At 41.8% G+C, this 23,001-nt stretch overlaps 1 protein-coding gene across 1 annotated transcript in view; it reads left to right on the forward strand.

Moving 5' to 3' along the window:
- The window catches only part of RASGRF2 (Ras protein specific guanine nucleotide releasing factor 2), a 236,943-nt gene that overhangs the window by 213,148 nt on the left and 794 nt on the right, over window positions 1-23,001 (forward strand). Inside the window, exons 20-26 of the mRNA XM_055342302.1 lie at window positions 6,267-6,327; window positions 6,655-6,758; window positions 9,561-9,645; window positions 12,366-12,563; window positions 18,171-18,250; window positions 19,215-19,332; window positions 19,919-19,987. Coding sequence (XP_055198277.1) covers window positions 6,267-6,327; window positions 6,655-6,758; window positions 9,561-9,645; window positions 12,366-12,563; window positions 18,171-18,250; window positions 19,215-19,332; window positions 19,919-19,987 — 715 coding nt within the window. The remainder of the gene's footprint in view (window positions 1-6,266; window positions 6,328-6,654; window positions 6,759-9,560; window positions 9,646-12,365; window positions 12,564-18,170; window positions 18,251-19,214; window positions 19,333-19,918; window positions 19,988-23,001) is intronic.

Consider the following 23,001-nt stretch of genomic DNA (forward strand, 5'->3'; position numbering starts at 1 on the left):
GAGACTGTTTGTTTCTGTCATTACACCCAGCATTCAAGCAGGTAACAAACTTTTCTATAGTTTCTTGAACTGATGGGCGGACTTTTTTCTAGGCCATTCTATGGGAGAAGGATACCCATCAGGGGTTTTGTGCAGACATTTTAGTTACAGCTTTCCACCTAATGCATGGCCATATCATCTGTCCCCACATAGGGATGGGAAGCCCAGCATCTATCTGCTAGACCTGATACTCCTTTATCATTTTGACTTCTAGTTTCATCTTCATTTATAATCTCTTGAAGAAGTCCTTTCTTTCTTCTAACCTTGACTATACTGTTTCTTTGTTATTCAGAAGGGAGTCTATCTTAGCTCTACCATGTTTTTGGAAGTCACTCTAATGCAGGGATGCTGGATTTTGGTCTGTGACATTTTAGCAATTGGCTCATGAGTTATTTTTAGTACCATCAGTTCAAGATTCCATCACCAGACCCTTCTTTGGTTTAGGGGCTCTTCTGGGAGTTTATCTTAAGGGAGTTAGTCCTTAAGATAAATCCTGTTTACCATCCCAAGTCTTTATTACTTATCAGGTTTAAGACATGCACATACTTTTTGTTGAATAAATGACCTGAGAATTAGAGGTGTGGGATCAATAAGAAATAGAAATTTTAGGAGATGGTACAGTTGGGACCATGACATGGAGCAGAGTCTGATTCTAACTTTTGCAGCATTCACAGGTATAATCTTGGTTCCGACACTTGGAGATGCCAAGTTTCTCAATGAGTCTAAAACTCAGTCCCCTCATTTGTAAAATGAGGCTAGTGATACCTACTATTGAGTTGTTATGACAATTACATGGTATAATATGTACAAAGAGCTTAACACAATGCCTGAAACATAAATGGCACTCATTTTACTGCTACACTTGTTATTATTATTTTTATTTACTCTGACAGTAACTCTTAGGAAAAATATTTTCTTCCATCAAGCTAATATGGCACAAGTAAAACAAAGCTAGGTCTTAATTAAACTCAAATTTCCTCAGGCTTCTTCACCTTGTCTCTACAAAAGAGATCATAATAACACTAAAAGCCAATTTAATATTGCACAAAGATATGAATGCAATAAAAAAAGAATTCAAATGTATACTTCAAGTGGATGAATTATTTGACATGGGAATTATATCTCAATGTAGTTGTTACACAAAAAACTATAGTCATAACCCACTTGCTATTTTGCAAGAGGAAAAAAAGAAAAAAAAACAAAACAAAAATACAGTTCTACTGATGGGATGCTCCCAGCTGTCCACTCACACTTCTGACCTCTTTCAAAGTCTTCCCAAGAATTCCAGAAGTCCCAAGAACTGTGTGCTAGGAGCAAACCCAGTCTTTTTTCTGCCTCAGCATCTTAATTCAGGTTCACTGCCCAAATACCACCTGAGGGAGAGACTTTATCAGTGCCACCATTGTTTCTGTCAAGAATGCTTTGTCCTGAAGATGGCGCCGAAGGCGAGGAAGGAAGCCCCTGCCCCTCCCAAAGCCGAAGCCAAAGCAAAGGCTTTGAAAGCTAAGAAAGTGGTGCTGAAAGGCATGCACAGCCACACACACACACACACACACACACACACACACACACACACACAAAGAAGATCTGTACCTCACCTACATTCGGACGACCCAAGACCCTGCATCTATGAAAGCAGCCCAAATATCCTTGAAAGAGCGCCCCCAGGAGAAGCAAGCTTGATCACTGTGCTATCAAGTTCCCCCTGACTACCGAGTCAGCCATGAAGAAAATAGAAGACAACAACACACTTGTGTTCATTGTGGATGTCAAGGCCAATAAGCATCAGATCAAACAGGCTGTGAAGAAGCTCTATGCCATTGATGTGGCCAAGGTCAACACCTTGATCAGGCCTGATGGAGAGAAGAAAGCATATGTTCGACTGGCTCCTGACTATGATGCTTTGGGTGTTGCCAACAAAATTGGGATCATCTAAACTGAGTCCAGCTGGCTATCAGTCTAAATCTAAATTTTTTCACACACACAAAAAAAAATGCTCTGTCCTCTAAAGCCATTATTTCCCTATCAAAAAGCTGACAAAGATGCCACCTGCCTTAGGGATCTAAGCCAGATGGGCCCCAGAACAGCCTCACTCAACCCAGAGTCTTGGTGTTGGTCTTTTCCATCTTTGGTGAAAATAGCTCCTTTGGCTCCATCTTTCACCATCACAATTCAAAATCCACCCAAAGAGCCTGCAGGGAATAGATATTTACACCATCCATTCTCCCCACCCCCTGACCTATCTTTTTTCCCATGAGGCCAAGACAAAAGTCTTTGTTTAGCCCTAAGTACAACAACTAAGGCAGACGGATACCAGTGGGGTCAGCAGCTCTTTGACTTAGCAGATAGCCATGCCCTGAGTCCCTCTTGGGTCAGCTGGGTCTCTGAGGCACTCACTTATCTTCCCAACAAGTAAGTGAATATATTTGTGCAAAAAAAAAAAAAATCCTGGTGCAAGAAAACTGACCTTTGATTGAAGCTCTCCTGCCAAGTAATTCATCCCACCTGTGTTAAGTTTCCCAGTCCCTGCCCCAGCATACACGATTGTGATTAGAGGAGGAAGGTACAGTAATTTGTTAGGATTTTTGATAACTTACCATACAGATACTTATGTTTATATGTATGATACTTACATATTTATATTTAAAAAATCATGTCAGAATGATTACAAAGTAGAATAGGAAGGAAGACCTCTATATAACCATCACCAATGAAATACCATCATTCATGAAATCTCTTTGTGAAAATATCTCATCATGGAGTTTTTGAAAAAGAAACAAATCAAAAGGATTTTTTAAAAGATTTTATTTATTTTTTTGACAGAGAGAGAGAGAACACAAGCAGGGGGAGTGGCAGGCATAGGGAGAGGGAGAAGCAGGCTCCCTGTGGAGCAGAGAGCCCAATGTGGGGCTCAATCCCAGGACTGTGGGATCATGACTTGAACCGAGGGCAGATGCTTAATCAACTGAGCCACCTAGGTGCACATCAAAAGGATTATTTAAAAATTATCTGAAAATTGTAACATACGATAATTATACAAAATGGTAATAATTATTATGGAAAATTATAAAGATGTTTCTCTTTCTTTCTTTCTTTAAAGATGTTTTTCTTTCTTCTTTCTTTCTTTCTTTCTTTCTTTCTTTCTTTCTTTCTTTCTTTCTTTCTTTCTTTCCTTTCTTCTTTCGAAAGATTTTATTTATTGATTCATGAGAGACACACAGAGAGAGGCAGAGGGAGAAGCAGGCTCCATGCAGAGAGCCCAGTGTGGGACTGGATCCCAGGACTCTAGGATCACACCCAAGGCCGAAGGCAGGCACTAAACCGCTGAGCCACCCAGGGATCTCCTGTTCATTTATTTCTTAATCTGGAAACAGGGAATTATTTCCAACCCAAACCGGGAGATTTTAGTACTAAATGTTTCCGTGCATGTGTGGACATCTGACTTCAGAGCATACATAGCCATGGGCTCAAGTAAGCCTGGAAGGAAAAAAAGCCATGTGCAAGAAAGCCAAGGAAGGAAGAGTACCAGAAGGTACCAGAAGGGGAAGTAACAAGTGATAAGACCATTCACAAAGTGAGGAGGAGCAGAGACGGAGGCAGGTCATGCCATGGGCATAAGCCGGCCACTCTCAGTAGCAAGCAGGAAGCCCAGAGAGTGTGGACCAGTCTTCAGACAGAGGCCAATTGCTCTCGGCTCTGTTCTTAAGATTTCTACTGTTGATTTCTGATTTCTATCTGTTTCTACTGTTTGATTTCTACTGTTGAAAGAGGACTTTTCCAGTCATAGAACTTGAAAAATCCCATTTCCTTTTAAATTTTTTATTTGGCATTTCATTTATAAATGCAGATATTAAGTTGATCATGCCAACTGGGAGATGTGAGAGAAACCCAGTATCCTGGAGTGTCTGTCAAAGCACTACAGCAGTCAGAAGACTAGGAGCAAGTCCATCCTCTATTGGAACTGGGCCAGAGATAGAGGGGCCTTCACATCTAAGGGAAAATTTGTGAACATACCCCCCAGTGAATACAAGTTGTGGTTGTGAGAGATAAAGACATATCACATTGTAGTTAAATGTAACCCTGACATTAGAGATGTATATGCAGTCAAGCTGTCAAACAATGAGATATGAACATGAACTGTATGCAAACACATATTACGTTTATACAGTAAACTGAAAGCTTCCAATAATAAACCGCTTCTGTCTCACGTAGTCTCACAGGGGTTACTTTCTGATGAAGAAACTTAATTGGCATATCTAGTTTTTTGTCTTGTTTGTGAATAAAAACCTCCGATCAAGACTTCTATTTCTAAAATACTACTTCCTCTCCAACATTGTCTGACTAGGTGGCTCTGAATCTCTGTAGATGTAGATTTTGGTAGACAATGAACATGCCAAAAGATGAAAAAAAAAAAAAAAAACAACCAACAAAGTCTGACCTCATGGGTGGTCAGCTGGAATAGGTTCAGGTCATGAAAAGGTGACTCCCAAGCCTCACAAAGCCCCAAGCAACAAAGATAGGCACTTGGGAAAAGAAAAAATGTTAAATAATTTAACACGACCAGAACACATCTTGAAACATTAGTGTGAGATCACCGAGGAAAGGAACATTTGATAGACGCTAACTAACTCCTTGACCACTTCTTTCCAAGGAAAGACTATTGCCCAGCCTCGTAAAGAAAGATCTTTTCCATGGGTACACATAGTTATGTGGCCACCGATCTCTCTCCAGGAACCTAGACTACCCTGGAAAGAATGACATAAGCTTTGGGAAAGAGTCACTTTTCTCCCTTGTGTGTAATCCTTAAGTGTGATTTAACAGTCTTTGGAGAAAGGCTTGAGTTTGCTTATATTTTCCTCACCTTAATCTGCCTTTTATCATATGATGAGTATTTCTCTCCGCTCACAAATGATACGGCTCATTGCTGGCCAGAGTACTGCTACTCCTGTCATCTAGAAGGAATCTTCTCCCTGGCAAACAGCCAAGAGCTTTTGTAAGAGAGGAAGATAGAGGGAAGAGACTGGACGTTTTGGGATGTGTTCTGTGCTGGATCCTCAGAGAGGTGCCTTTTTACGCTTGCCTAGGACAAGCAAGGGCAGCAGGACAGCACAGCTGACCAAATGTTTGGGCAAGTTAGTTCCCTTGAGCTTTGGTTTCCTCATCTATAAAATGGAGATCATAATGCTTACTTTGAAGGCATATTTTTATGCTACGAGAGAGTGTGTATCAGGTGGCTCACACGTGGTTGGCGTGTAGCAGGTATATAGTAACCCATCTCTGTTGATTTCATATTTTTGAAGGGGTGGTTTTGTTTTCATCAATTCAGAGCACAACGGAACATCACATTGTAATTTCTTTGAAAACTGCCTTCTTCCAGCAGGCAGGCTACGTGACCTGGGACTGTTTAAACATTTTAGTACTTTTAATATGCAATTGTGCCTTCATCTTGGAAAACTTAAAATGCTTGGCCCTGATGGTAAGTTATATAATCAGTATAATTCTCCTGGACTCTGAACTTCTGTTGGACATGAAATATCTCTCCCACTCTGAAACCAGCACGCATTTCAGGGTTAATTAACTTATGCATTTATTCAGTCATTCATCACTGAAAAAAAATATTGAGAGCTGAATAACTGTGTGTGGGGTGCTACAGCACCAAATGCATCTCAGGGAAGTCCATCTGGGAGAGAGAAGAGTTTACCTGCTGGCTTCTGTCTCCCATTGCTCAAATTCTTGCCCCCCCCCCCCACGCTAAGAACTCCCTTGCACTTCTGGTCTATGTGTACACAGGGAGGAGGTAACTCTGCATCTTCTGCTTTGGCATCAGCAGGGAAGGGGCAGGGTGGGTGGTTGAGGAATGTGGATGGGGCCCCAGGCCTCTTGGGATCCCCCACTGACAGTATTGCAGGATGCCTGAACTAACGGCACTGATCCTCTCATGCTCAGGCTTGCTTTGATGGTGGGTGTTTCAACTACCAACGTGTAGGTAACAAGTTGGCTCCCTGGGATAAGTCAGCTCTCTCAATGATCCTCCTGTGCCTTTAACTGTGTGTTTTTCTGTTTCTTTGATTTCCCATCTCCAGGTCACGTCTCTGCAACCTCTAGCGGGCACCACAGCCTAGTGGACCCAAACCTTCCAACTTGCCAGCCAGGGAAAGTTGACATTTCATTCCTGGCGTGTCTGTTGTCTTTTCATGGAGGACATTTTTATTTATTTATTTTTTTAGGGCCCTTTCACAAGATGATCAAGATGACATCCACCTAAAATTAGAGGATATAATTCAACTGGTGAGTCCATCCATGGTCCCATCCAGCACAATTATGTGCAGACTACTTCTCAAAGGCAAGCAATATTATGCCCGTAACTGGTAACTGGGTGCTCCACCGTAGTTCAATTAACCATAGTTCACGGTTCAATGAAGCACCGTGAGATTAACTAAATTTGACTTGGGGCTTAGCAGTTGGTCCATACTGTTAATGTTGGCTGATACTTCTGAGCCTTTTACCATTTTCTTCATAGCTAGAATTTCTGATGGACTTTGTACTGGAGTAGCTGTGGTGAGCTGCTGGGCACCTGCTCTAGGCGTATTTCATTTCCACCTTCCTCTCTTGCAGACAGACTGTCCGAAGGCTGAGTGCTTTGAGACCTTGTCAGCCATGGAGCTGGCTGAGCAGATCACCCTCCTGGACCACATCATCTTCAGAAGCATTCCCTATGAGTGAGTGCAGCCCTCACAGCTGCAGGCCCCCTCAGGCGGGATCTGTGCACTTAGAGCTGCCATTGTTCCTAAGGCAGATGTGGACACCAGAGGTGTGAGGTCTTCGTCCTACGATTGTTTGATCCGATTTCAATGACTTTTGGTCCCAGTTTATGTTAGAAATATTGAGTTGGAAATACTGGGGGCTGTCCAGATGGCCACTCTTATGTTTCTTTATGTTTAGTGGTCCCCATGGCATGTGAATTTCTTTGTACCCTCACATCTTTGCATTACATAAACCTCAATATGGCTCCAACAGCAGTTCTCAGACTTCATGGTGCCTAAAATCCTTTGGGAAACTTGTTAAAAATGTATATTCCTACATAGCCCTTGCAGAGATTCGGATTCTTAGTAGGATGGAGGCCCAGGAAACCTTTTTCATTGAGAACCCCATTGACAACTGAGTGATCTAAGACTATACTTTGAGAAGCACTGATGTTGGGTAAAATCTGTAAATTCAGCTCCAGTTATTCATTCACCTCCATGAATCAACAAGTATTGCTGAACTTTGAGTCTCTACAACAGTAGAGACAGATTTCCAAGACGGAGCTTTACCTGGGGTGTGTGTGGAGAGAGAGCTGTGCTGTGTGAGCTGCTCTGCGGTGAGCATCCATACGTATCACCACTTTCAGTTTCTCATATAGAGCACGAGGGGCCCCTCTGGCCCCTTCCAGCTGCAACAGTCAGTAGCTCCACAAGCAAGGCCTTTGTTTGGACATACGACAACTGATGGCACACGTACTTGAAATAGCTAAATGAAGGGTAAAGGAGGGGCTGGGCAAGAGATACAAATGTGACCCATGTCATGGGTAGAGAAGGAGGGCATCATGATGATGTGGGCTCAGACATGGCAGTGGTCAGAGCTACAGCTATGTCAGAGAGGTAATAAGGGGCAGAAGATGCCCCTGCAGGGTTTTCTTTATGCATTGTATCTTCTCACCCTCCCCCTGTCTCTACCCATGAACAAGAGGGGAGGGGAGCAAAATGTGACCTATTGGCTATACAGATGAATCCAGTAACTACTTGAAGACTTGAGGTAGAAACCACAGTGCCATGGGGTGCCTGGGTGGCTCAGTCGGTTAAGGGTCAACTCTTGATTTAGGCTCAAGTATGATCTCAGAGTCTTGAGATGAAGCCTCACGCCAGGCTCTGTACTGGGCATGGAGCCTGCTTGAGATTCTCTCTTTCTCCCTCTGCCCCTCCCCTCCTTGCATTATCTTTCTGTCTCTCTCTCTAAAAGAAAAAGAAAAAGAAAGAAAGAAAGAAAGAAAGAAAGAAAGAAAGAAAGAAAGAAAGAAAGAAACCACAGTGCCTCTGCTGCCTGCTACCTCCTGACTCTCCTCTAGTGCAGTGGGGATTTAGTGGGGAGATGAGTGTGATCACCATAAAGGAAGAGAAAGAGCAAAGGCCAAACCCCCATGGTTGATCTCTTTCTGGGACTCTCCCTTCCACTCCTCTCCTCCCTGTGCTCTCTGATGTGACCATCTACCAATTATTTTCATTTATGGAACTGGCACCCTTTTATGTCCAACAGCCTTACAGAACTTGAAGGAATAAAAAAAACCTTTTGCAGGGACTCAGTCAACATTTCTGGATTAAGAAATCCAGAGTCAGAGTAATTTCTTTCTTTCTTTCTTTCTTTCTTTCTTTCTTTCTTTCTTTCTTTCTTTCTTTCTTTCTTTCTTTTCTTTCTTTCATGATAGTCACACAGAGAGAGAGAGGCAGAGAGGCAGAGACACAGGCAGAGGGAGAAGCAGGCTCCATGCACTGGGAGCCCGACGTGGGACTCTATCCCGGGTCTCCAGGATCGCACCCTGGGCCAAAGGCAGGCACCAAACCGCTGCGCCACCCAGGGATCCCCCTTTCTTTCTTTTTTTTTTTTTTTTTGAAAGATTTCGTTTATTTATTCATGAGAGACACAGAGAGAAAGGCAGAGACACAGGCAGAGGGAGAAGCAGGCCCCCCAGGGGGAGTCTGATGGGGGACTGGATCCCAGGACCCTGGGATCACGACCTGAGCCGAAGGCAGATGCTCAACCGCTGAGCCACCCAGGTGCTCCTGTGTCAGAGTCATTTCATTTCAGGTTACGTGTAGTCATGCCTATACAGAATACTTCCTGCATGCTCCAGCTTAGCTGTCCATTGCCTTCTGTGATCAGTGAAGTGAAGGAGCAGGGAGGTTATTCAGAAGACAGACCTTCCACCGGGCTGAGCTCCTACCACTGTAACTGCCTTCACCATATGATGTGGTAGCAGCAGTGTTTATTCCGCCTTCACTGTGTGTCCTGTTCTGGGCTCTGGGGAGAGCAAAGGAATATCCCTGCCCATGGAATTGACATTGTCCTGGAGAATATCAGAGCAAAGTGGAGGAAAACACATTATTCATCATTAACATTTTTCATAGTGATGGATTTTTCAGCCCTTCTACTAAGGCTTAAAAATTTTTTAAGCTGATCCAGGGAAAATAATCTTGGTTCCTGACTTGGTCCTTAGCCTCTTTACTCTTCTTGAATTGGTCATTGTGTTCCAATTTCAGAGAAGTCTTTATCATGATCCTAATACAGAGTTCCAAACCTTTATAAGAGAAAGGTGGAAATTGAAAACCACTTTTCCATTTGGCATCAAGCGGTAAAATCGTGGAGATGAGCCAAAATTCATGTGAGAGGATCAAATTTAATGTATATAATATTCAGGCTCATTGTTCGAGATTGTAGCCACCTTTTAAAAAACTGAATTGGTTTTCTGTTCTCTTTTGCACTTACAGAGAATTTCTTGGGCAGGGGTGGATGAAGCTGGATAAAAATGAAAGAACACCTTACATTATGAAAACCAGCCAACACTTCAATGATGTGAGTAACCTAAAATTAAAACGTAAGGCATGTTATAGAAGATGAATATCAGGGTCTTAAGACTTCTCTAAAATTAAGCAAATCTACCACCCACTCTTTAAACAAAACTGACAAAATGTTTCTTTAAAAAAAAAAAAAAAGCTTGTATTTTCTCTAATTGCTCACAATGATGTAATAACTTCCAGTTAACTTCCAGACCTAAGAGATTCACTTTTGATGGTACCCAAGTCTGGTAAGTGCCCAGTGACGCATAGATTGCTGCTCTATTGTTATAATCATCATTACTTTGTGGTTATACATTGACTAGTTCTAATAGCACATGTGTCCCTGGTCTCTAGTGGTGCTGGTGACAGTAAGGCTGGATTAGTAGAAATCATCCCCATTATTACCGAACACTCAGGACACATGCATTCCATGGTTGGCAGGGACCCCTTGGAGCATAATTACAGTGTTACTGCAGCTGTGCACAATGGTGACCAGCTGTTGGTCCATCTCCCTGCCTTGCTTTTCTCCAGCAGTAAGACAGAGTTACTTTTATACCCACCAACTCCTAATTGGCTTTGTCCTAATGATTTTCATCCTTTGGCAGAACCACATAGGTGGGAGTGTCTTCAGGCCTATCTAGGCAAAGGGAAGGCTCCCTTTCCAGTTCTACTAAAATACAGTAAGAGGAATAATGATGATGTTAAAAAAGACCATCAGGATTCCCCGTGGGCAAATTAGTCATCCAGCATCAAAATACAAAACAACAGTGTAGATTCCCAATACAGTGCTTTGTGCAGGGTACTTGCAGAGTCTGTATTTACTGAATGAATGTTCTCGCATTCCTAAAGGACAGGACGCATGACCCCTCTAGGCTACTGTCTGAGAAGCAGAGCCCCTGCTGCAGAAAATAAGTTTCTATGGTCTGTGCCATCCATACACTTGCGATATAATGGACAATCAAATCATAAGTTTCATCCCAGATTCCAGACCCTCACATCTCCACTTGGATGGCTACTTGCACCGTGCCTTCAACAGATTGCAAATGGAACTCAGCATTAGTACCTCCAGGACCTGCCAAGCCTACTTCTTCATCTTACACTATGTTCTTAGTCTTTCATGGTGGCCCAGACAACGCACTCACCCAAGCACAGAATCTAAAGGTCATCTTTGACCCCTTCTCTGTCACCTACCCCACCTCACTCCTCAATATATTAGTGAGCTCTAAATCTACATATGCCCCAGACCCTTCTGTTCCTCTTCTTTCCTACTGCCATAACCTCGACTTGACCTTTCACCCTTTGTCCAGGAGCTCCTACATCACTATCTCCACGGTCATCTCATTGCCCCCAAACCCATTCTTCACACAGTGTCACGGAAATAACTTTTCTGAAAGACTGATTATAACACTTTCATGACAAAATCCTGTCAATGACTTCCCCTCACCTTCAGGATGCAGTTCCAGCTACTCAACATGGCCTACAAGAGCCCTGCCTACTGGGCATCTGTGTCTCTCTCGAGGCTTCCCTGTGCTCCTTAGACAACTGCCAGGTCCTTTGTTACACCTCACCTTCTACCTCTGTCCCTCTCCAAATGTTCTTCTCCTTTAATGGAAAGCAGTGGCTAATTTGTGCCCATCCTTTAGGACTCAGTGCAGGGATGACCTCTTTCTGGAAGCCTCCTCTCTACTAGCCAGATGCCCCCTGCTATCTCCAGGTCCTCAAATCTTCCATGTAGACTTAGCTTTGCATTTCACTACATGATACTTGTCTGTGTCTGCCTCCCTTCACCTTTCCACCTAACTAGGCTCAGTACCTTGAAGTCAAGGATGCTGATTTATTTGTTTTTCCTGTTCTCAGAACCTAAAGAATGCCTACTCCATTCTAGGTGCTCAACACAAAATAATTTTTTAATGAATATGTACAGTGATAATTTTGAGACATCTGAAATACCTATGGAATGGTCAGAGAATCAGTATATTCGCCAAATAAAGTGTATGGATATAAGATTACAGACCCTGCGTTCCCTTTGTTAGTAATCAGCCCTCAACTGTTCTTTTCCTTTCTGTATTCTAAGTGTTGAGCTGCTCCAGCTGCTTCTTTTTCTCTTGGTTTCAACTAATAGAATTTTGGTACTTAGCCTTGAAACTATAGGTCCTATTAACTCTGGTGGGAAAAAGATCCAGTGAGATAAGATGGAGTAAGTGTTATCTCTTCCTCTGACCCTAATGTGTCTGGCTTGAGAGCGGATCCGGTTAGAGTTTGATTTGACTGGGGGTAAATATGTTTTCTTATAAGAAGTAAGTGGGGCTTCCTGGTCCCCACATGTCAGGGGCGAAGAAACATGTGGAGGGGCTCCAAGGAGTGAAACCCATAACCCGGGAAGGTTGCCATTCCTCAGGGGTTAGCTCATTCTTTTCCATTTCCTCAGTGATTACTGGAAATAACTCCTGCATCAAAATTACTGATTAAAAAAATGACCTGGTCCCCCAACACGTTGATGCCAAACAATCCCTCTGTCCGCTTCGAGGATGAACAGATTCCCATTAGTTTCTTCTTCTTATTATTATTACCACACACACTTTAGTCTTTTAAGAAGGTTGGTATCTAAATAGGAACTTTGATCTCCATCCCGCTCGGCACCTATTTTCCTGACAGTTCTATGGTTAATTAGGCACTTTGCCTGAATGCGTTCCTTTGGCTCTTAGCTGGCGTCTCTTGGCTTTTCCATTGTCTCAGATGAGTAACCTGGTGGCCTCCCAGATAATGAACTATGCGGACGTCAGCTCACGGGCCAATGCGATAGAGAAGTGGGTGGCCGTGGCAGACATCTGCCGATGCCTGCACAACTACAACGGCGTGCTGGAGATCACCTCAGCCTTAAACAGAAGTGCCATCTACCGGCTGAAGAGAACCTGGGCCAAGGTGTCCAAGCAGGTGAGCGCCTGCATGCCACCCAGCCTGCTGCGGAGAGGAGAGGCCCAGAGGAACAGTACTAATTAGGAAATAATTAACTCAATTGAGCGGCTCAGTTGCCAAAGAAAGGGGCCAGTGTGGGTAATTACTGCGTTCTTATCACTTCGTTGATGCCACTCATGTGCCCTTCTAATTGGTTAATTTGAAAAGCAAATGCAACCCAAAACATGCATTAAAACATACACAGGGCACTGGGCGCCTGGGTGGCTCAGTTGGTTAAAGGTCTGCCTTTGGCTCAGGGCATGATCCCAGGGTCCCGGGACTGAGTGCCACATCGGGCTCCCTGCTCAGTGGGGAGCCTGCTTCTCCCTCTGCCCCTTACCCTGCTCACCTGTACCCAGGTACACACACACACTCTGTCAAGTAAAATCTTAAAAAATAAAAGCAAAACATATAGGGGGACAGCCTCAAATGTTGTAGTTGATAGTCAGGAGTTGTTTCCTGATTGAGGGAAGACACCTTGATTCCAATGAATGGAGCGATGTCCCGCGGGTCCACTCTTTCTCCCCAAAGTAAGCAAAGAAATGCCACAGGGCCTCAGTGTTCACTTTTTTTAGTTGTTTTCTTTGGTGATTTATGTAGTAAAGTTTTGTCGTAATGACTTAGGTGTGCAGAAAACGTTCTTTATTTTCTTTTAATTAGACTCAGCTTGTTCATGCCTGTCATTTTCATTCAGTATTTTTAAGATTCAAATGAAATCACGATCTCCCCTTTGCCCTTTCTCCCGGCCTTCTTCCCAGGTGTTGGGGGGGTGTTGAGGGGAGGTCTCCTCTGGGCTTCTGGGAGCTCACATGCACCCACTGGTCTCCTGTTGTAGTCTTCTACTGGTTGGTCACTGGGTGCAGGCTGCTGTGAATTGCATGTGCCCGTTGTATGTATGTTCCTGCCTGGCCTGTCCAGAACAGGGTGGCTTAGCTGATCTCACCTCCCGTTGGGCCCTCCCTGGCTCTCCCTGGCTCCTCCGAGCTGGGTGTGTCCTGCCTCTCCTACAGGCTGCCCTGCCCTTGGTAACACCTGGTGGGCAGGCTAACTCTTCATCAGTAGATAACTACCTTAGCCCTCTCAAAGGGCACTGGGAGAATTTTCTAGATTCCTTCACATCCTGCTGGTACCAGAGGCAAATTCTTTTGTCTGTGAACAAAGTCTTGGACCTTGCAAATAAAAGCCACAGCTTTTATAAGTACTGTTTTAAAAACAAACAACACTTTTTATGCTGAGATCATTGTAGCTTCACATACGGTTTGGAAGAAATAATAGAAATCCCCTGCATCTGGCACCTCGTGCCCCCCAGTGCAACCTCTCATGTAACTGTGAACATCCCAGTCACAAAGTTAACATTGCTAACATCCACTAACCTTATTCAGATTATCTGTTTTACATATACTCATTTGTGCCTGTATTTACTTTTATGTACTTGTATTACCCTAGCAGTCAAGATACAACGCGGTGTTCTTACCAGGATCCCTCCTGCCACCACCCTTTTAGTCATAGCCACTTCCTGCCTGCCCCCTCCTTAACTCCTGGCAACCAAAAATCTATTTTCCATCTCTATAAAATTTCATCATTTCAAGAACATTATATAAGTGGAATCATATGGTATGTGACATTTTGAGATTGCCTTTAAAAAATTCCCTTGAGATCCATTCATGTATCAATACTTAGTTTCTTGTTATTGCTAAGTAGTACTCATGGTATAAATGTAGGACATTTTAACCATTCACCCCTTGAAGAACATCTGGGTTGTTTTCCGTTGGAGCTGTTACAAATAAAGCTGCTATGCACATTCACATCTAGGTTTTGTGTGACTGTAAGTTTTCGTTTCTCTGGGATAAATGCCCAAGAGTGCAAATGCTGGATCATATGGTAATTGTGCATTTAGTTTTATAAGAAACTGTCAAATTCTTTTCCAGGGTGACTGTACCATTTTATACTCGTATCAACAAAGTATGAGTGAACCAGTTTCTCCGAATTCTTGCCCACATTTGGTGTTATCACTGTTTTCTATTTTAGCCATTTTGATATCCCATTATTGTTTTAATTTGCATTTTCCTAATGGCTAATGATGTTAAACATCTTTTCATATGGTGGTTTACCATCTGTTTATCCTCTTCAATGAAATGTCTGCAGCTCATTTTTTAATTGGATTTTTTTTTTTTTTTTTTACCTTTGAGATCTGGGAGTTCTTTCTACATCCATCCCACTTTATTCTGTTGCAAAATTATTTTAGCTACTCTAGGTGGAGAGGCCCCAAGGAATGCCTTTCCATATAAATTTTAGTAAAAAAATTATGTCTAAAAAACTTTACTGACATTTTTATGGGAATTTCATTAAACCAGTCAATTTGAGAACTGACATCTTTACCCTGTTGAGTCTTCCAGTCCACAAACACAGTCTGTCTCCCCATTTCTTTAGGCTTTCTTTGCTTTCTTAAATCAGCATTTTGAAAATTTCAGCATGTAAGTCTTGTATAAGTTTTTTAGATTTTTGTCTTAAATATTTCATTTTCTTTAGAGAAATTTTAAATGTTATTGTGGTTTTAATTTTGGTTTCCACACATTCGTTGTTAATATATACAAATGTCATTGATTTTTTGTGTGTGTATTGGTCTTCTGTCTGCAACCTTGCTGAACTCACTAATTAGTTCTAGGAGCTTTTTTTTTGTAGATTCCTTGCTGTTTTCTACATACACAATTGTCACTTGTAAATTAGGAATTATCTTATTTCTTTCCAATTCATATGCTTTTATTTCCTTTTCTTGCCTTATTGCTCTAGCTAAACTTCTAATACTATGTTGAATAAGGGTGGTGAGAAAGGACATTCTTCCCTTGTTTTCAATCTCATGAGGAAAGCATTTAGTCTTTCACCATTAGGGATAGTGCTAGCTATAGGTGTTTTGTAAATGCTTTTATAAAATTGAGGAAACTACTCTCTTCCTAGTTTTTTGAGAGATTTTATGATGAATGGGTGTTAGAATACTATTTTTAGTTTTAATTTTTTTTTAAGATCTTATTTACTTATTTGAGAGAGAATGAGAGAGCATGGGCAGGGGAGAGGGGCAGAGGGGAGGAGCAGAGGGAAAGGAGCAGCAGACTCCCCACAGGGCAGGCAGCCCAACTAGAGGCTAAATCCTAGGATCCTGGAATCCTGACTTGAGCTGAAGGCAGACTCTCAACCAACTGAGCCACACAGGTACCCCTAGGATACTGTTTTTAAAACGGGCTTCAAGCAGCTATTTCAGAATCTAAAAGCTGGACACTGATGCCCCTGTTGTGGCTAGATTTTGCCTCCTCCTAAAGGGATGGTAGCCTTAGCCGTTGGGCACAGGATACAAAGAGCATATTCTCCTGTCATAGATATTGTCACACTTCATCAAGATCAGCAAGTCACACTTCTGCCTTCTCTTTAATTCTCCTTCCCCTATTTTTTTTTCATCTGAGTTGATACCAAGAGATTCTTAAATCATCTTTAAGAAAATATTAGGCCGGGGCGCCTGGGTGGCTCAGCGGTTTGGTGCCTGTCTTTGGCCCAGAGCATGATCCTGGGGTCCAAGGATCAAGTCCCACATCAAGCTCCCTGCATGGAGCCTGCTTCTCCCTCTGCCTATGTCTCTGCCTCTCTCTCTCTGTGTGTCTCTCATGAATAAATAAATAAAATCTTAAAAAAAAAGAAAATATTAGGCCTCTGATCCAGCAATTGCACTACTAGGTATTTACCCAAAGGATACAAAAATACCCATTCAAAGGGATACGTGCACCCCGATGTTTACAGCATCATTAGGATAGCCAAATTATGGAAAGAGTCCAATGTGCATTGACTAATGAATGAATAAAGAAGATGCGGTATATATATATATACTGCACACACACACACTATACACACACACACTAAATTGGAATATTAGCAGTAAAAAGGAATGAAATCTTGCCATTTGCTATGACGTGGATAGAGGTAGAGAGTATGCCAAGGAAAATAAGTCAGTCAGAGAAAGACAGATACCATATGATTTCACTCATATGTGGAATTTAAGAAACAAAACAGATGAACATGGGGGGGAAAGAGAGGAAACTAGAGAACAGACTTAACTATAGAGCACAAACTGAGGGTTACTGGAGTAGAGGCGGGAGTGAGGGATGGGTTAACAGGTGATGGGCATTCAGGAGGGCACCTGTTGTGATGAGCACCAGGTAGTGTATGTAAGTGACGAATCACTGAATTCTACACCTGATACTGAATGTCAATTAACTGGAGTTTAAAGAAACATTTGAGGAAAGAAAGGAAAATATTAGGACTTTCTTGTGGTTGACTTAAGTGAGATTCATGTCTTTGACACGCTGCAGCTTTAGGAATAACTGATGATGGAATAGGGTGATAAGACTAATATCGAAATTATTTTTTTTCAAATTTGAATATACTCCGATAGAGGCATTAAATAGAATATACCATTTCAACCACATGTATGTATCACTTGAAGTGGCTTTAGGATGAGTGAGGGACTATCCTCCAGGGCCTAGGACCTCAGTCTAGTCACCATAGGTAGTGCCTGGTTGTAGGTAAGTTCCACTTCAGACACTCTCATCATACTGTCTGCTCTCTAGCTGTCTCTTCTTCCGATCTGAGTCCTGTCTGGGAAACATCCAGAAGGCCTTGTGGAATGTGTAGTCTGGAGTCCACCAAATTTGGTCTGTGACTATAGGACAGACTATATTTCTGCAGCTTCTTTCTCCCCAAGGATAGCTCTGGGCCTGGCAAGAGGCCTATCCAGCCCCATCCCATTTCCCCACACCTATGTCCCTGCCAGGCCTTGCTGGCTGTCTTCTTTCAGAGTCCTCAGGAACCAGGATGGAGAAGGAAGCCCTTTGAGTCATTTTGAAAGCTCTTGTGAAGCATGCAGCTCCTCTCCAGATTGAGGCAAATTAGTCTGAGGTGTTGCAGATTGGGCATTCCAGGTGCCTTTCCCTGCCAACCTGCCCGGGCATCGGTATTACCAGGAATGCATCATCACCCCCAAGGGCCACCCTACCATTCTCTCATGTCCATGGAAGAAACTCCAGATCAATATCAACAACAGTTTTATTTCTGGTAAATGTCACTTAAACTTTTCTAACAAGTTGATGAAGATGATCACAAAACAAAGGGTTGTAGCAGAAGACAGCCAAGCAACCAAATCTGTGTTTTGATGATTTGGAAATTAACACCCAAAAGATTCACCATGAAAACCACCTGACATGAAACCTCTCCTTTAAGATTCCGTAATTCAACATGTGCTTTTTCAAGTCTTTAAATCTCTAAATTTCTCATGCATTGCAATTTTTCATTTTCCTCTTTTTGACTAAATGAGCAGTGTAGTCAGTTTCTCTTCTTCACATGCTTGTTTCTTTTTTTTAATCAATCAAATTAGATGATAATGCCCCATGTCTGTATTTTGAAAATAATATCATATCACAACAGTCTGATAGGTATCAGCACCTGCAACTGTAGAAGGGAATTGAGTATCTCTTGGTAACTTACCTATCTTGTCAAACCAAAGGAGTATTTTTATGACATGCTAAGTCGTTTGTTTCTTTCTAGACAAAAGCTCTAATGGACAAGCTTCAGAAGACCGTTTCATCTGAAGGAAGATTTAAAAATCTCAGAGAAACCCTTAAAAAGTATGTTTATCTCAACTACTAAGTTATTCACAACTCAGAAATATATTTTAAAAATGTATACAGTATACAAATAGTGGCCTACCTCCTACTTGAAAAAAAAAAACAAATGGGAAATGACTTCCATCATCTAGGTATTTTCCTGATTTTTCTTTACATTTGAAATACTATGCATACAGTAATTGTCTTGTAAACAGACACGTGGCATGCAGACTATCCCAAATAAGAAGAAAATAACATCAGCTTTTACTCCAAAATAAAAGCATCTTTTACTATAAAAAGTTTATTGATTTGGTATTTATTAACCTAAACACAATGAGGAGACTGTGGTTTGCATAGTTTGACCAGCATCAGTTAGCAAGTGTTCTTGCTGGGCCTCAGACCCAGTTCTCTCTGGTTCAAAAGCCTGTGTCCTCACTCTTGACTCTGAGAAGACCAAGGTAACCCCCTAAAAAAAAAAAAAAAAACAGAGAAGGCATCGCCTTAGAGTGCAATGGAGATATCCATTAACATCAAATATCATCTTGTAAATATTGAAATGTTACCTTGTAAAACATTGAAATACTAACCAAAACAGAAAACAAGTTTTACAAGCTCTAACCACATTGATTTTTCTTCCCAGTTCTTTAAGCTTCCTGCATGCTCTTACTCCTGGGAGAAGTATGGCCAGGTTACAAGTACTGCAGACAAGTACTGCTAAGCACATATTTTGTATTTGTCTGCAAGACATCCTGTTGTTTGAACATGCCATTGTCTCAAGCACATTGTAAGATATAGGCTGTAATTTTATATTAGATTCTGTTGTGAGATGTATTGGAAACTCAATATCATGAGTATGCTTGGGAAGACGGAATTACAAGGCTTTATTCTTCAGGATTGAAGCAGCATAGTTGCTTCCTGTGAAACAGGGGAGGGGAATCGTTGCTTGTGTGAATGAGCCTGAGAACAACGTCTCTTGGTTTTGCAGCTGTAACCCCCCAGCTGTTCCTTATCTGGGGATGTACCTGACAGACCTGGCCTTTATTGAAGAAGGAACACCAAACTTTACTGAGGAAGGCCTCGTTAATTTCTCCAAAATGAGAATGGTAGGTAATAATTTCATCATCTGCCTGATGCAGCGATTCCAGTGGCTTATAGGGAAGAGGCTTAGTCAGGGAGGTCACTGCTTTTGCATTTTGAGGCAGCGGGGATAAGGGACACTGGGTTTAATTAATCTGCTGTGGCTGATTGAAGTGATTTTCAGCAGGGTTGTTTCAGCTTGCAGCCTGGGCAAAGGGGCGGGGAATAAAGCTCCAGGGACAACTGTCTAAGACAGACCAGTGACACACAGATGTGGAAGGCTTCTTGCTGGACAACCAGGTTCTGAGCACCAAGATAGAAACAAGGAGCCCAAGGACAGTAATACCCCAAGCTTGCCACCTCTGAACTTGAGGGCACACCCAGTGCCAGCTGTTCCTCTGATTGTGAATTCAGTGTCTTGCTGCATTTCACGTGGCTCATTGAAGGGCAAGAAAGCCCTGGCTGGGCACAGAAAATGATAGGGCAGGGCTCTGACCCTTTCCTGGGGGGGGAAGTCAGCCCTTGCCTACTTGTGAGCAGGGCCAGGAAGAATGTGTGGCGATACAAGGAAATATTTTTGCTTTGCTTTTGTTGTTATTGTTTCTCTATTAGATATCACACATCATCAGAGAGATACGCCAATTCCAGCAGACTTGCTATCGAATAGACCATCAGCCAAAGGTAATATCATGTGGTTGTTAAGGGGACTAATAAACAGTGGGAATTTATGAATTAGAAACAGTGGTTAAGTTGATTGATAATATCTAAAGGTGACTCACAGAAAAGACCAATTGAATAGACAAATCTTTGGCAACTCTGATTAAGCAAGCAAGCAGGCAGGCAAAAAGAACATCAATTTATCAGGTTCTATCTGTTGTATATTCTGTATTCTCGTGAACCTGTCTACACCATCACCACCCTGGTCCAAGCCACCAATTATCTGTTACCTGTCTACTTGCATTCACTCTAGAATGCAAAGTCCATTCTACAAATTGCAATCAGATAGAACTCTCTGAAACACAGAGGAAAATGTTTGTCCCTTGCATAAAATATTACATAGATTTTTCATTGCTCTTAGGATGAAGAAAGAAAAAGTCTTGATGTGTCTCGTAAGTCTTAGGTTATATGGCCCCTGTCATCTTTCAGGATGTATCTCACATCATGTACCCCCCTTCTTCCTCTGTTCCAGCCACAACTGGCCTTTCTTTCTTTCTTTTTTCATTTTTAAATAGGTATTATTTTTTAGAATCATTTTGGCTTTACAGAAAAATTGAGAGGGTAGTACAGAAGATTCACGTATAACTCACAGCCATGTTTTCCTTATTATTTCATGGAACTTGACAAACTTACTGTGAAACTCATAAGTCAGCTTAGATAAGCCAAAAAAAAAAAAAAAAAGAAGAAGAAGAAGACAAGGATTTTTTTTGGAAAAAATAAGAGCTTTTCCTACCAGATACACACGCATTTCCTAAAGCTATAGTGAATAAAACAGGAGTACATTGGCATAAGAATACAAATTCAGTGGAGTGGGATGTAGTCCAGATGCAGATTTTGTCTATATGAAAATCTAATATGGAATAAGGGAGGCATTTAAAGAAAGTGCCAGAAAGAAATTGACCAGTCAAGTAAAAGAATAGGAATTTTGGCTCTACAGCTGATAAGTCACACACACAGAAAAAGTCCAGATGAGTTCATTACCTAAATATAAAAACAAATATTAAATTATTTGCATAAAATATAGTACAAAATATTCACAACCTTTAGATTTGAAGGATCTTCCTAAATACAGAACATATGAACTGTAAGACACAAGCTTGAATAAGTTTGCTGCATCAAAATTAAACTTTGGTATGACAAAATGCAATTATTTAAAAAGCAAAAATAAAACCAGTCAACTAGGAGATGATTGTTTTGAAAAAAAAATTTTTTTTTGTGAGAGAGAATGAGAGCAAGAATGGGGTGCTGGGTGGGGCAGAGGGAGAGGAAGAGAGAGAGACAATCTTAAGCAGGCTCCATACTCAGCACAGAGTCTGACCAGGGGCTCGATCTCACAACCCTGAGCTCTTCACCAAAATCAACAGCTGGATGTTTAACTGAGTGACCCAGGCACTCCTAGGAGATGATAATTGTAATAGGTAGAAACAAAGAGACAGAATAAAAGTCTTTCTATAAGTCTGTAAGAAAAATATAAACAACTCAATCGAAAAATCAGCAAAATTATGAACAGGTGAACTCACAGAATAAGAAACAAAATTAGCCAATAAATATTTTTTAAATGCTCAACTTCACTAGTGAGAAGGGGAAACACAAATTATAATGAGGCATCATTTCCACCTTATAGATAAACACAATTTTAAAATACTGGAAACCCGAACATTAGTTTGTGCACAATAATACCGGGTACTGCAGTTTCAGAGGTTATTTTGCATCACCTGTTAGAATTAAAAATTGATGAACTGAACAACCACAACTCTTCTACATTGCTGGCGAGAATAACATGGTTCATCCACTCTAGAAAACTGTGTCCTGTGGATATTTCTTAAAACATTAAATATGCATCTATCTGATGTCCCAGGAATATCCCTCCCAGGTATTTATCCAGGGGCACATGACAACATGGCCACTGAAAGTCTTGTATGAAGTGTTCATAGCATTTCTTAATAATAGCCCCGAACTGGAAACAGCCCAGGGGTCCATAAATAGGTGAATGGATCGACAGATGTTGTGTGTCTCACAGGAGACACAAGAACAGGGCAAACTTGTGATACTTGCCACAGCCTGAAAGGACTTCGGAAGAGCACACTGGGTGAAGGAAGCTAGACACACAAGTATATGCTGTAGGGTGTTATACTATATGTCGGCAAATTGACTTTACATAAAATATTTCTTAAAAGATAAGTACATACTGTATGCTTCTGCTTCTATAAAGTTCTCGAAAAAAGAAAAGAAAAACACACACACAAAAAAAACAAATTCTTGAGTAGACCAAACTAATGCGTGGTAATAGAAATCACAGCCATGGCCGCTTCTGGGAGCAGACAGGGAAGCTGAATGAGCACTTCCTGGGGGAGTGGGGTTGTCCAACTGTGATATCGATGTAAAGCTGAGCGGACCATGAGCTATGCCTACGTAAGTTTTAGCTCAATAAAAGTAAAGAACTATTTCCACAGAAATACACCAGGCCCCAACATTCTTATTTTAGTGTCATTTCCTTTCCTTTCACTTCTCATGTCTACTAGAAGTGAATGCACGTCCCCAAGGAACATTCCCATGTGAGCACCAAGCAAATGTGCTAACGACGATTTTACTGTCACTTTGTGTGATAGTGAAATGTCAAGAGCAAACACCCCTCTCGATAAAAAGTTGTTGACTAAACTGGTGGATCACATATTAGTGCTGCACAGCGTTCACACTCTGTGGACCGACGAGGGGAGCTCTCCCTGCCTCACAGTGAAGATGTGAAAGCAGAGTAAGATGTACCTTAGGATTACAAGGGGAAAACAGGTTTCTGTAAGTACATGTAGGATCTAAAGAGAATGCAAACCAAATGATAGCAGTGGCGCCTCTTCAGGGAAGTGGAGCTGGGAGAGGATGGGAAGTGTATGGCTGGCTGGCTGGCTTTCCCTCCCTCCCTTTCTCCTCCTCCTTCTTCTTCCCCTTAGGCTTCTTTTTTTTTCTTTCTTTTTTCTTTCTCT

The sequence above is a fragment of the Nyctereutes procyonoides genome, unplaced genomic scaffold, assembly GCF_905146905.1.
Source record: "Nyctereutes procyonoides isolate TBG_1078 unplaced genomic scaffold, NYPRO_anot_genome, whole genome shotgun sequence".
In the NCBI taxonomy this organism is placed as follows: Eukaryota; Metazoa; Chordata; class Mammalia; order Carnivora; family Canidae; genus Nyctereutes; species Nyctereutes procyonoides.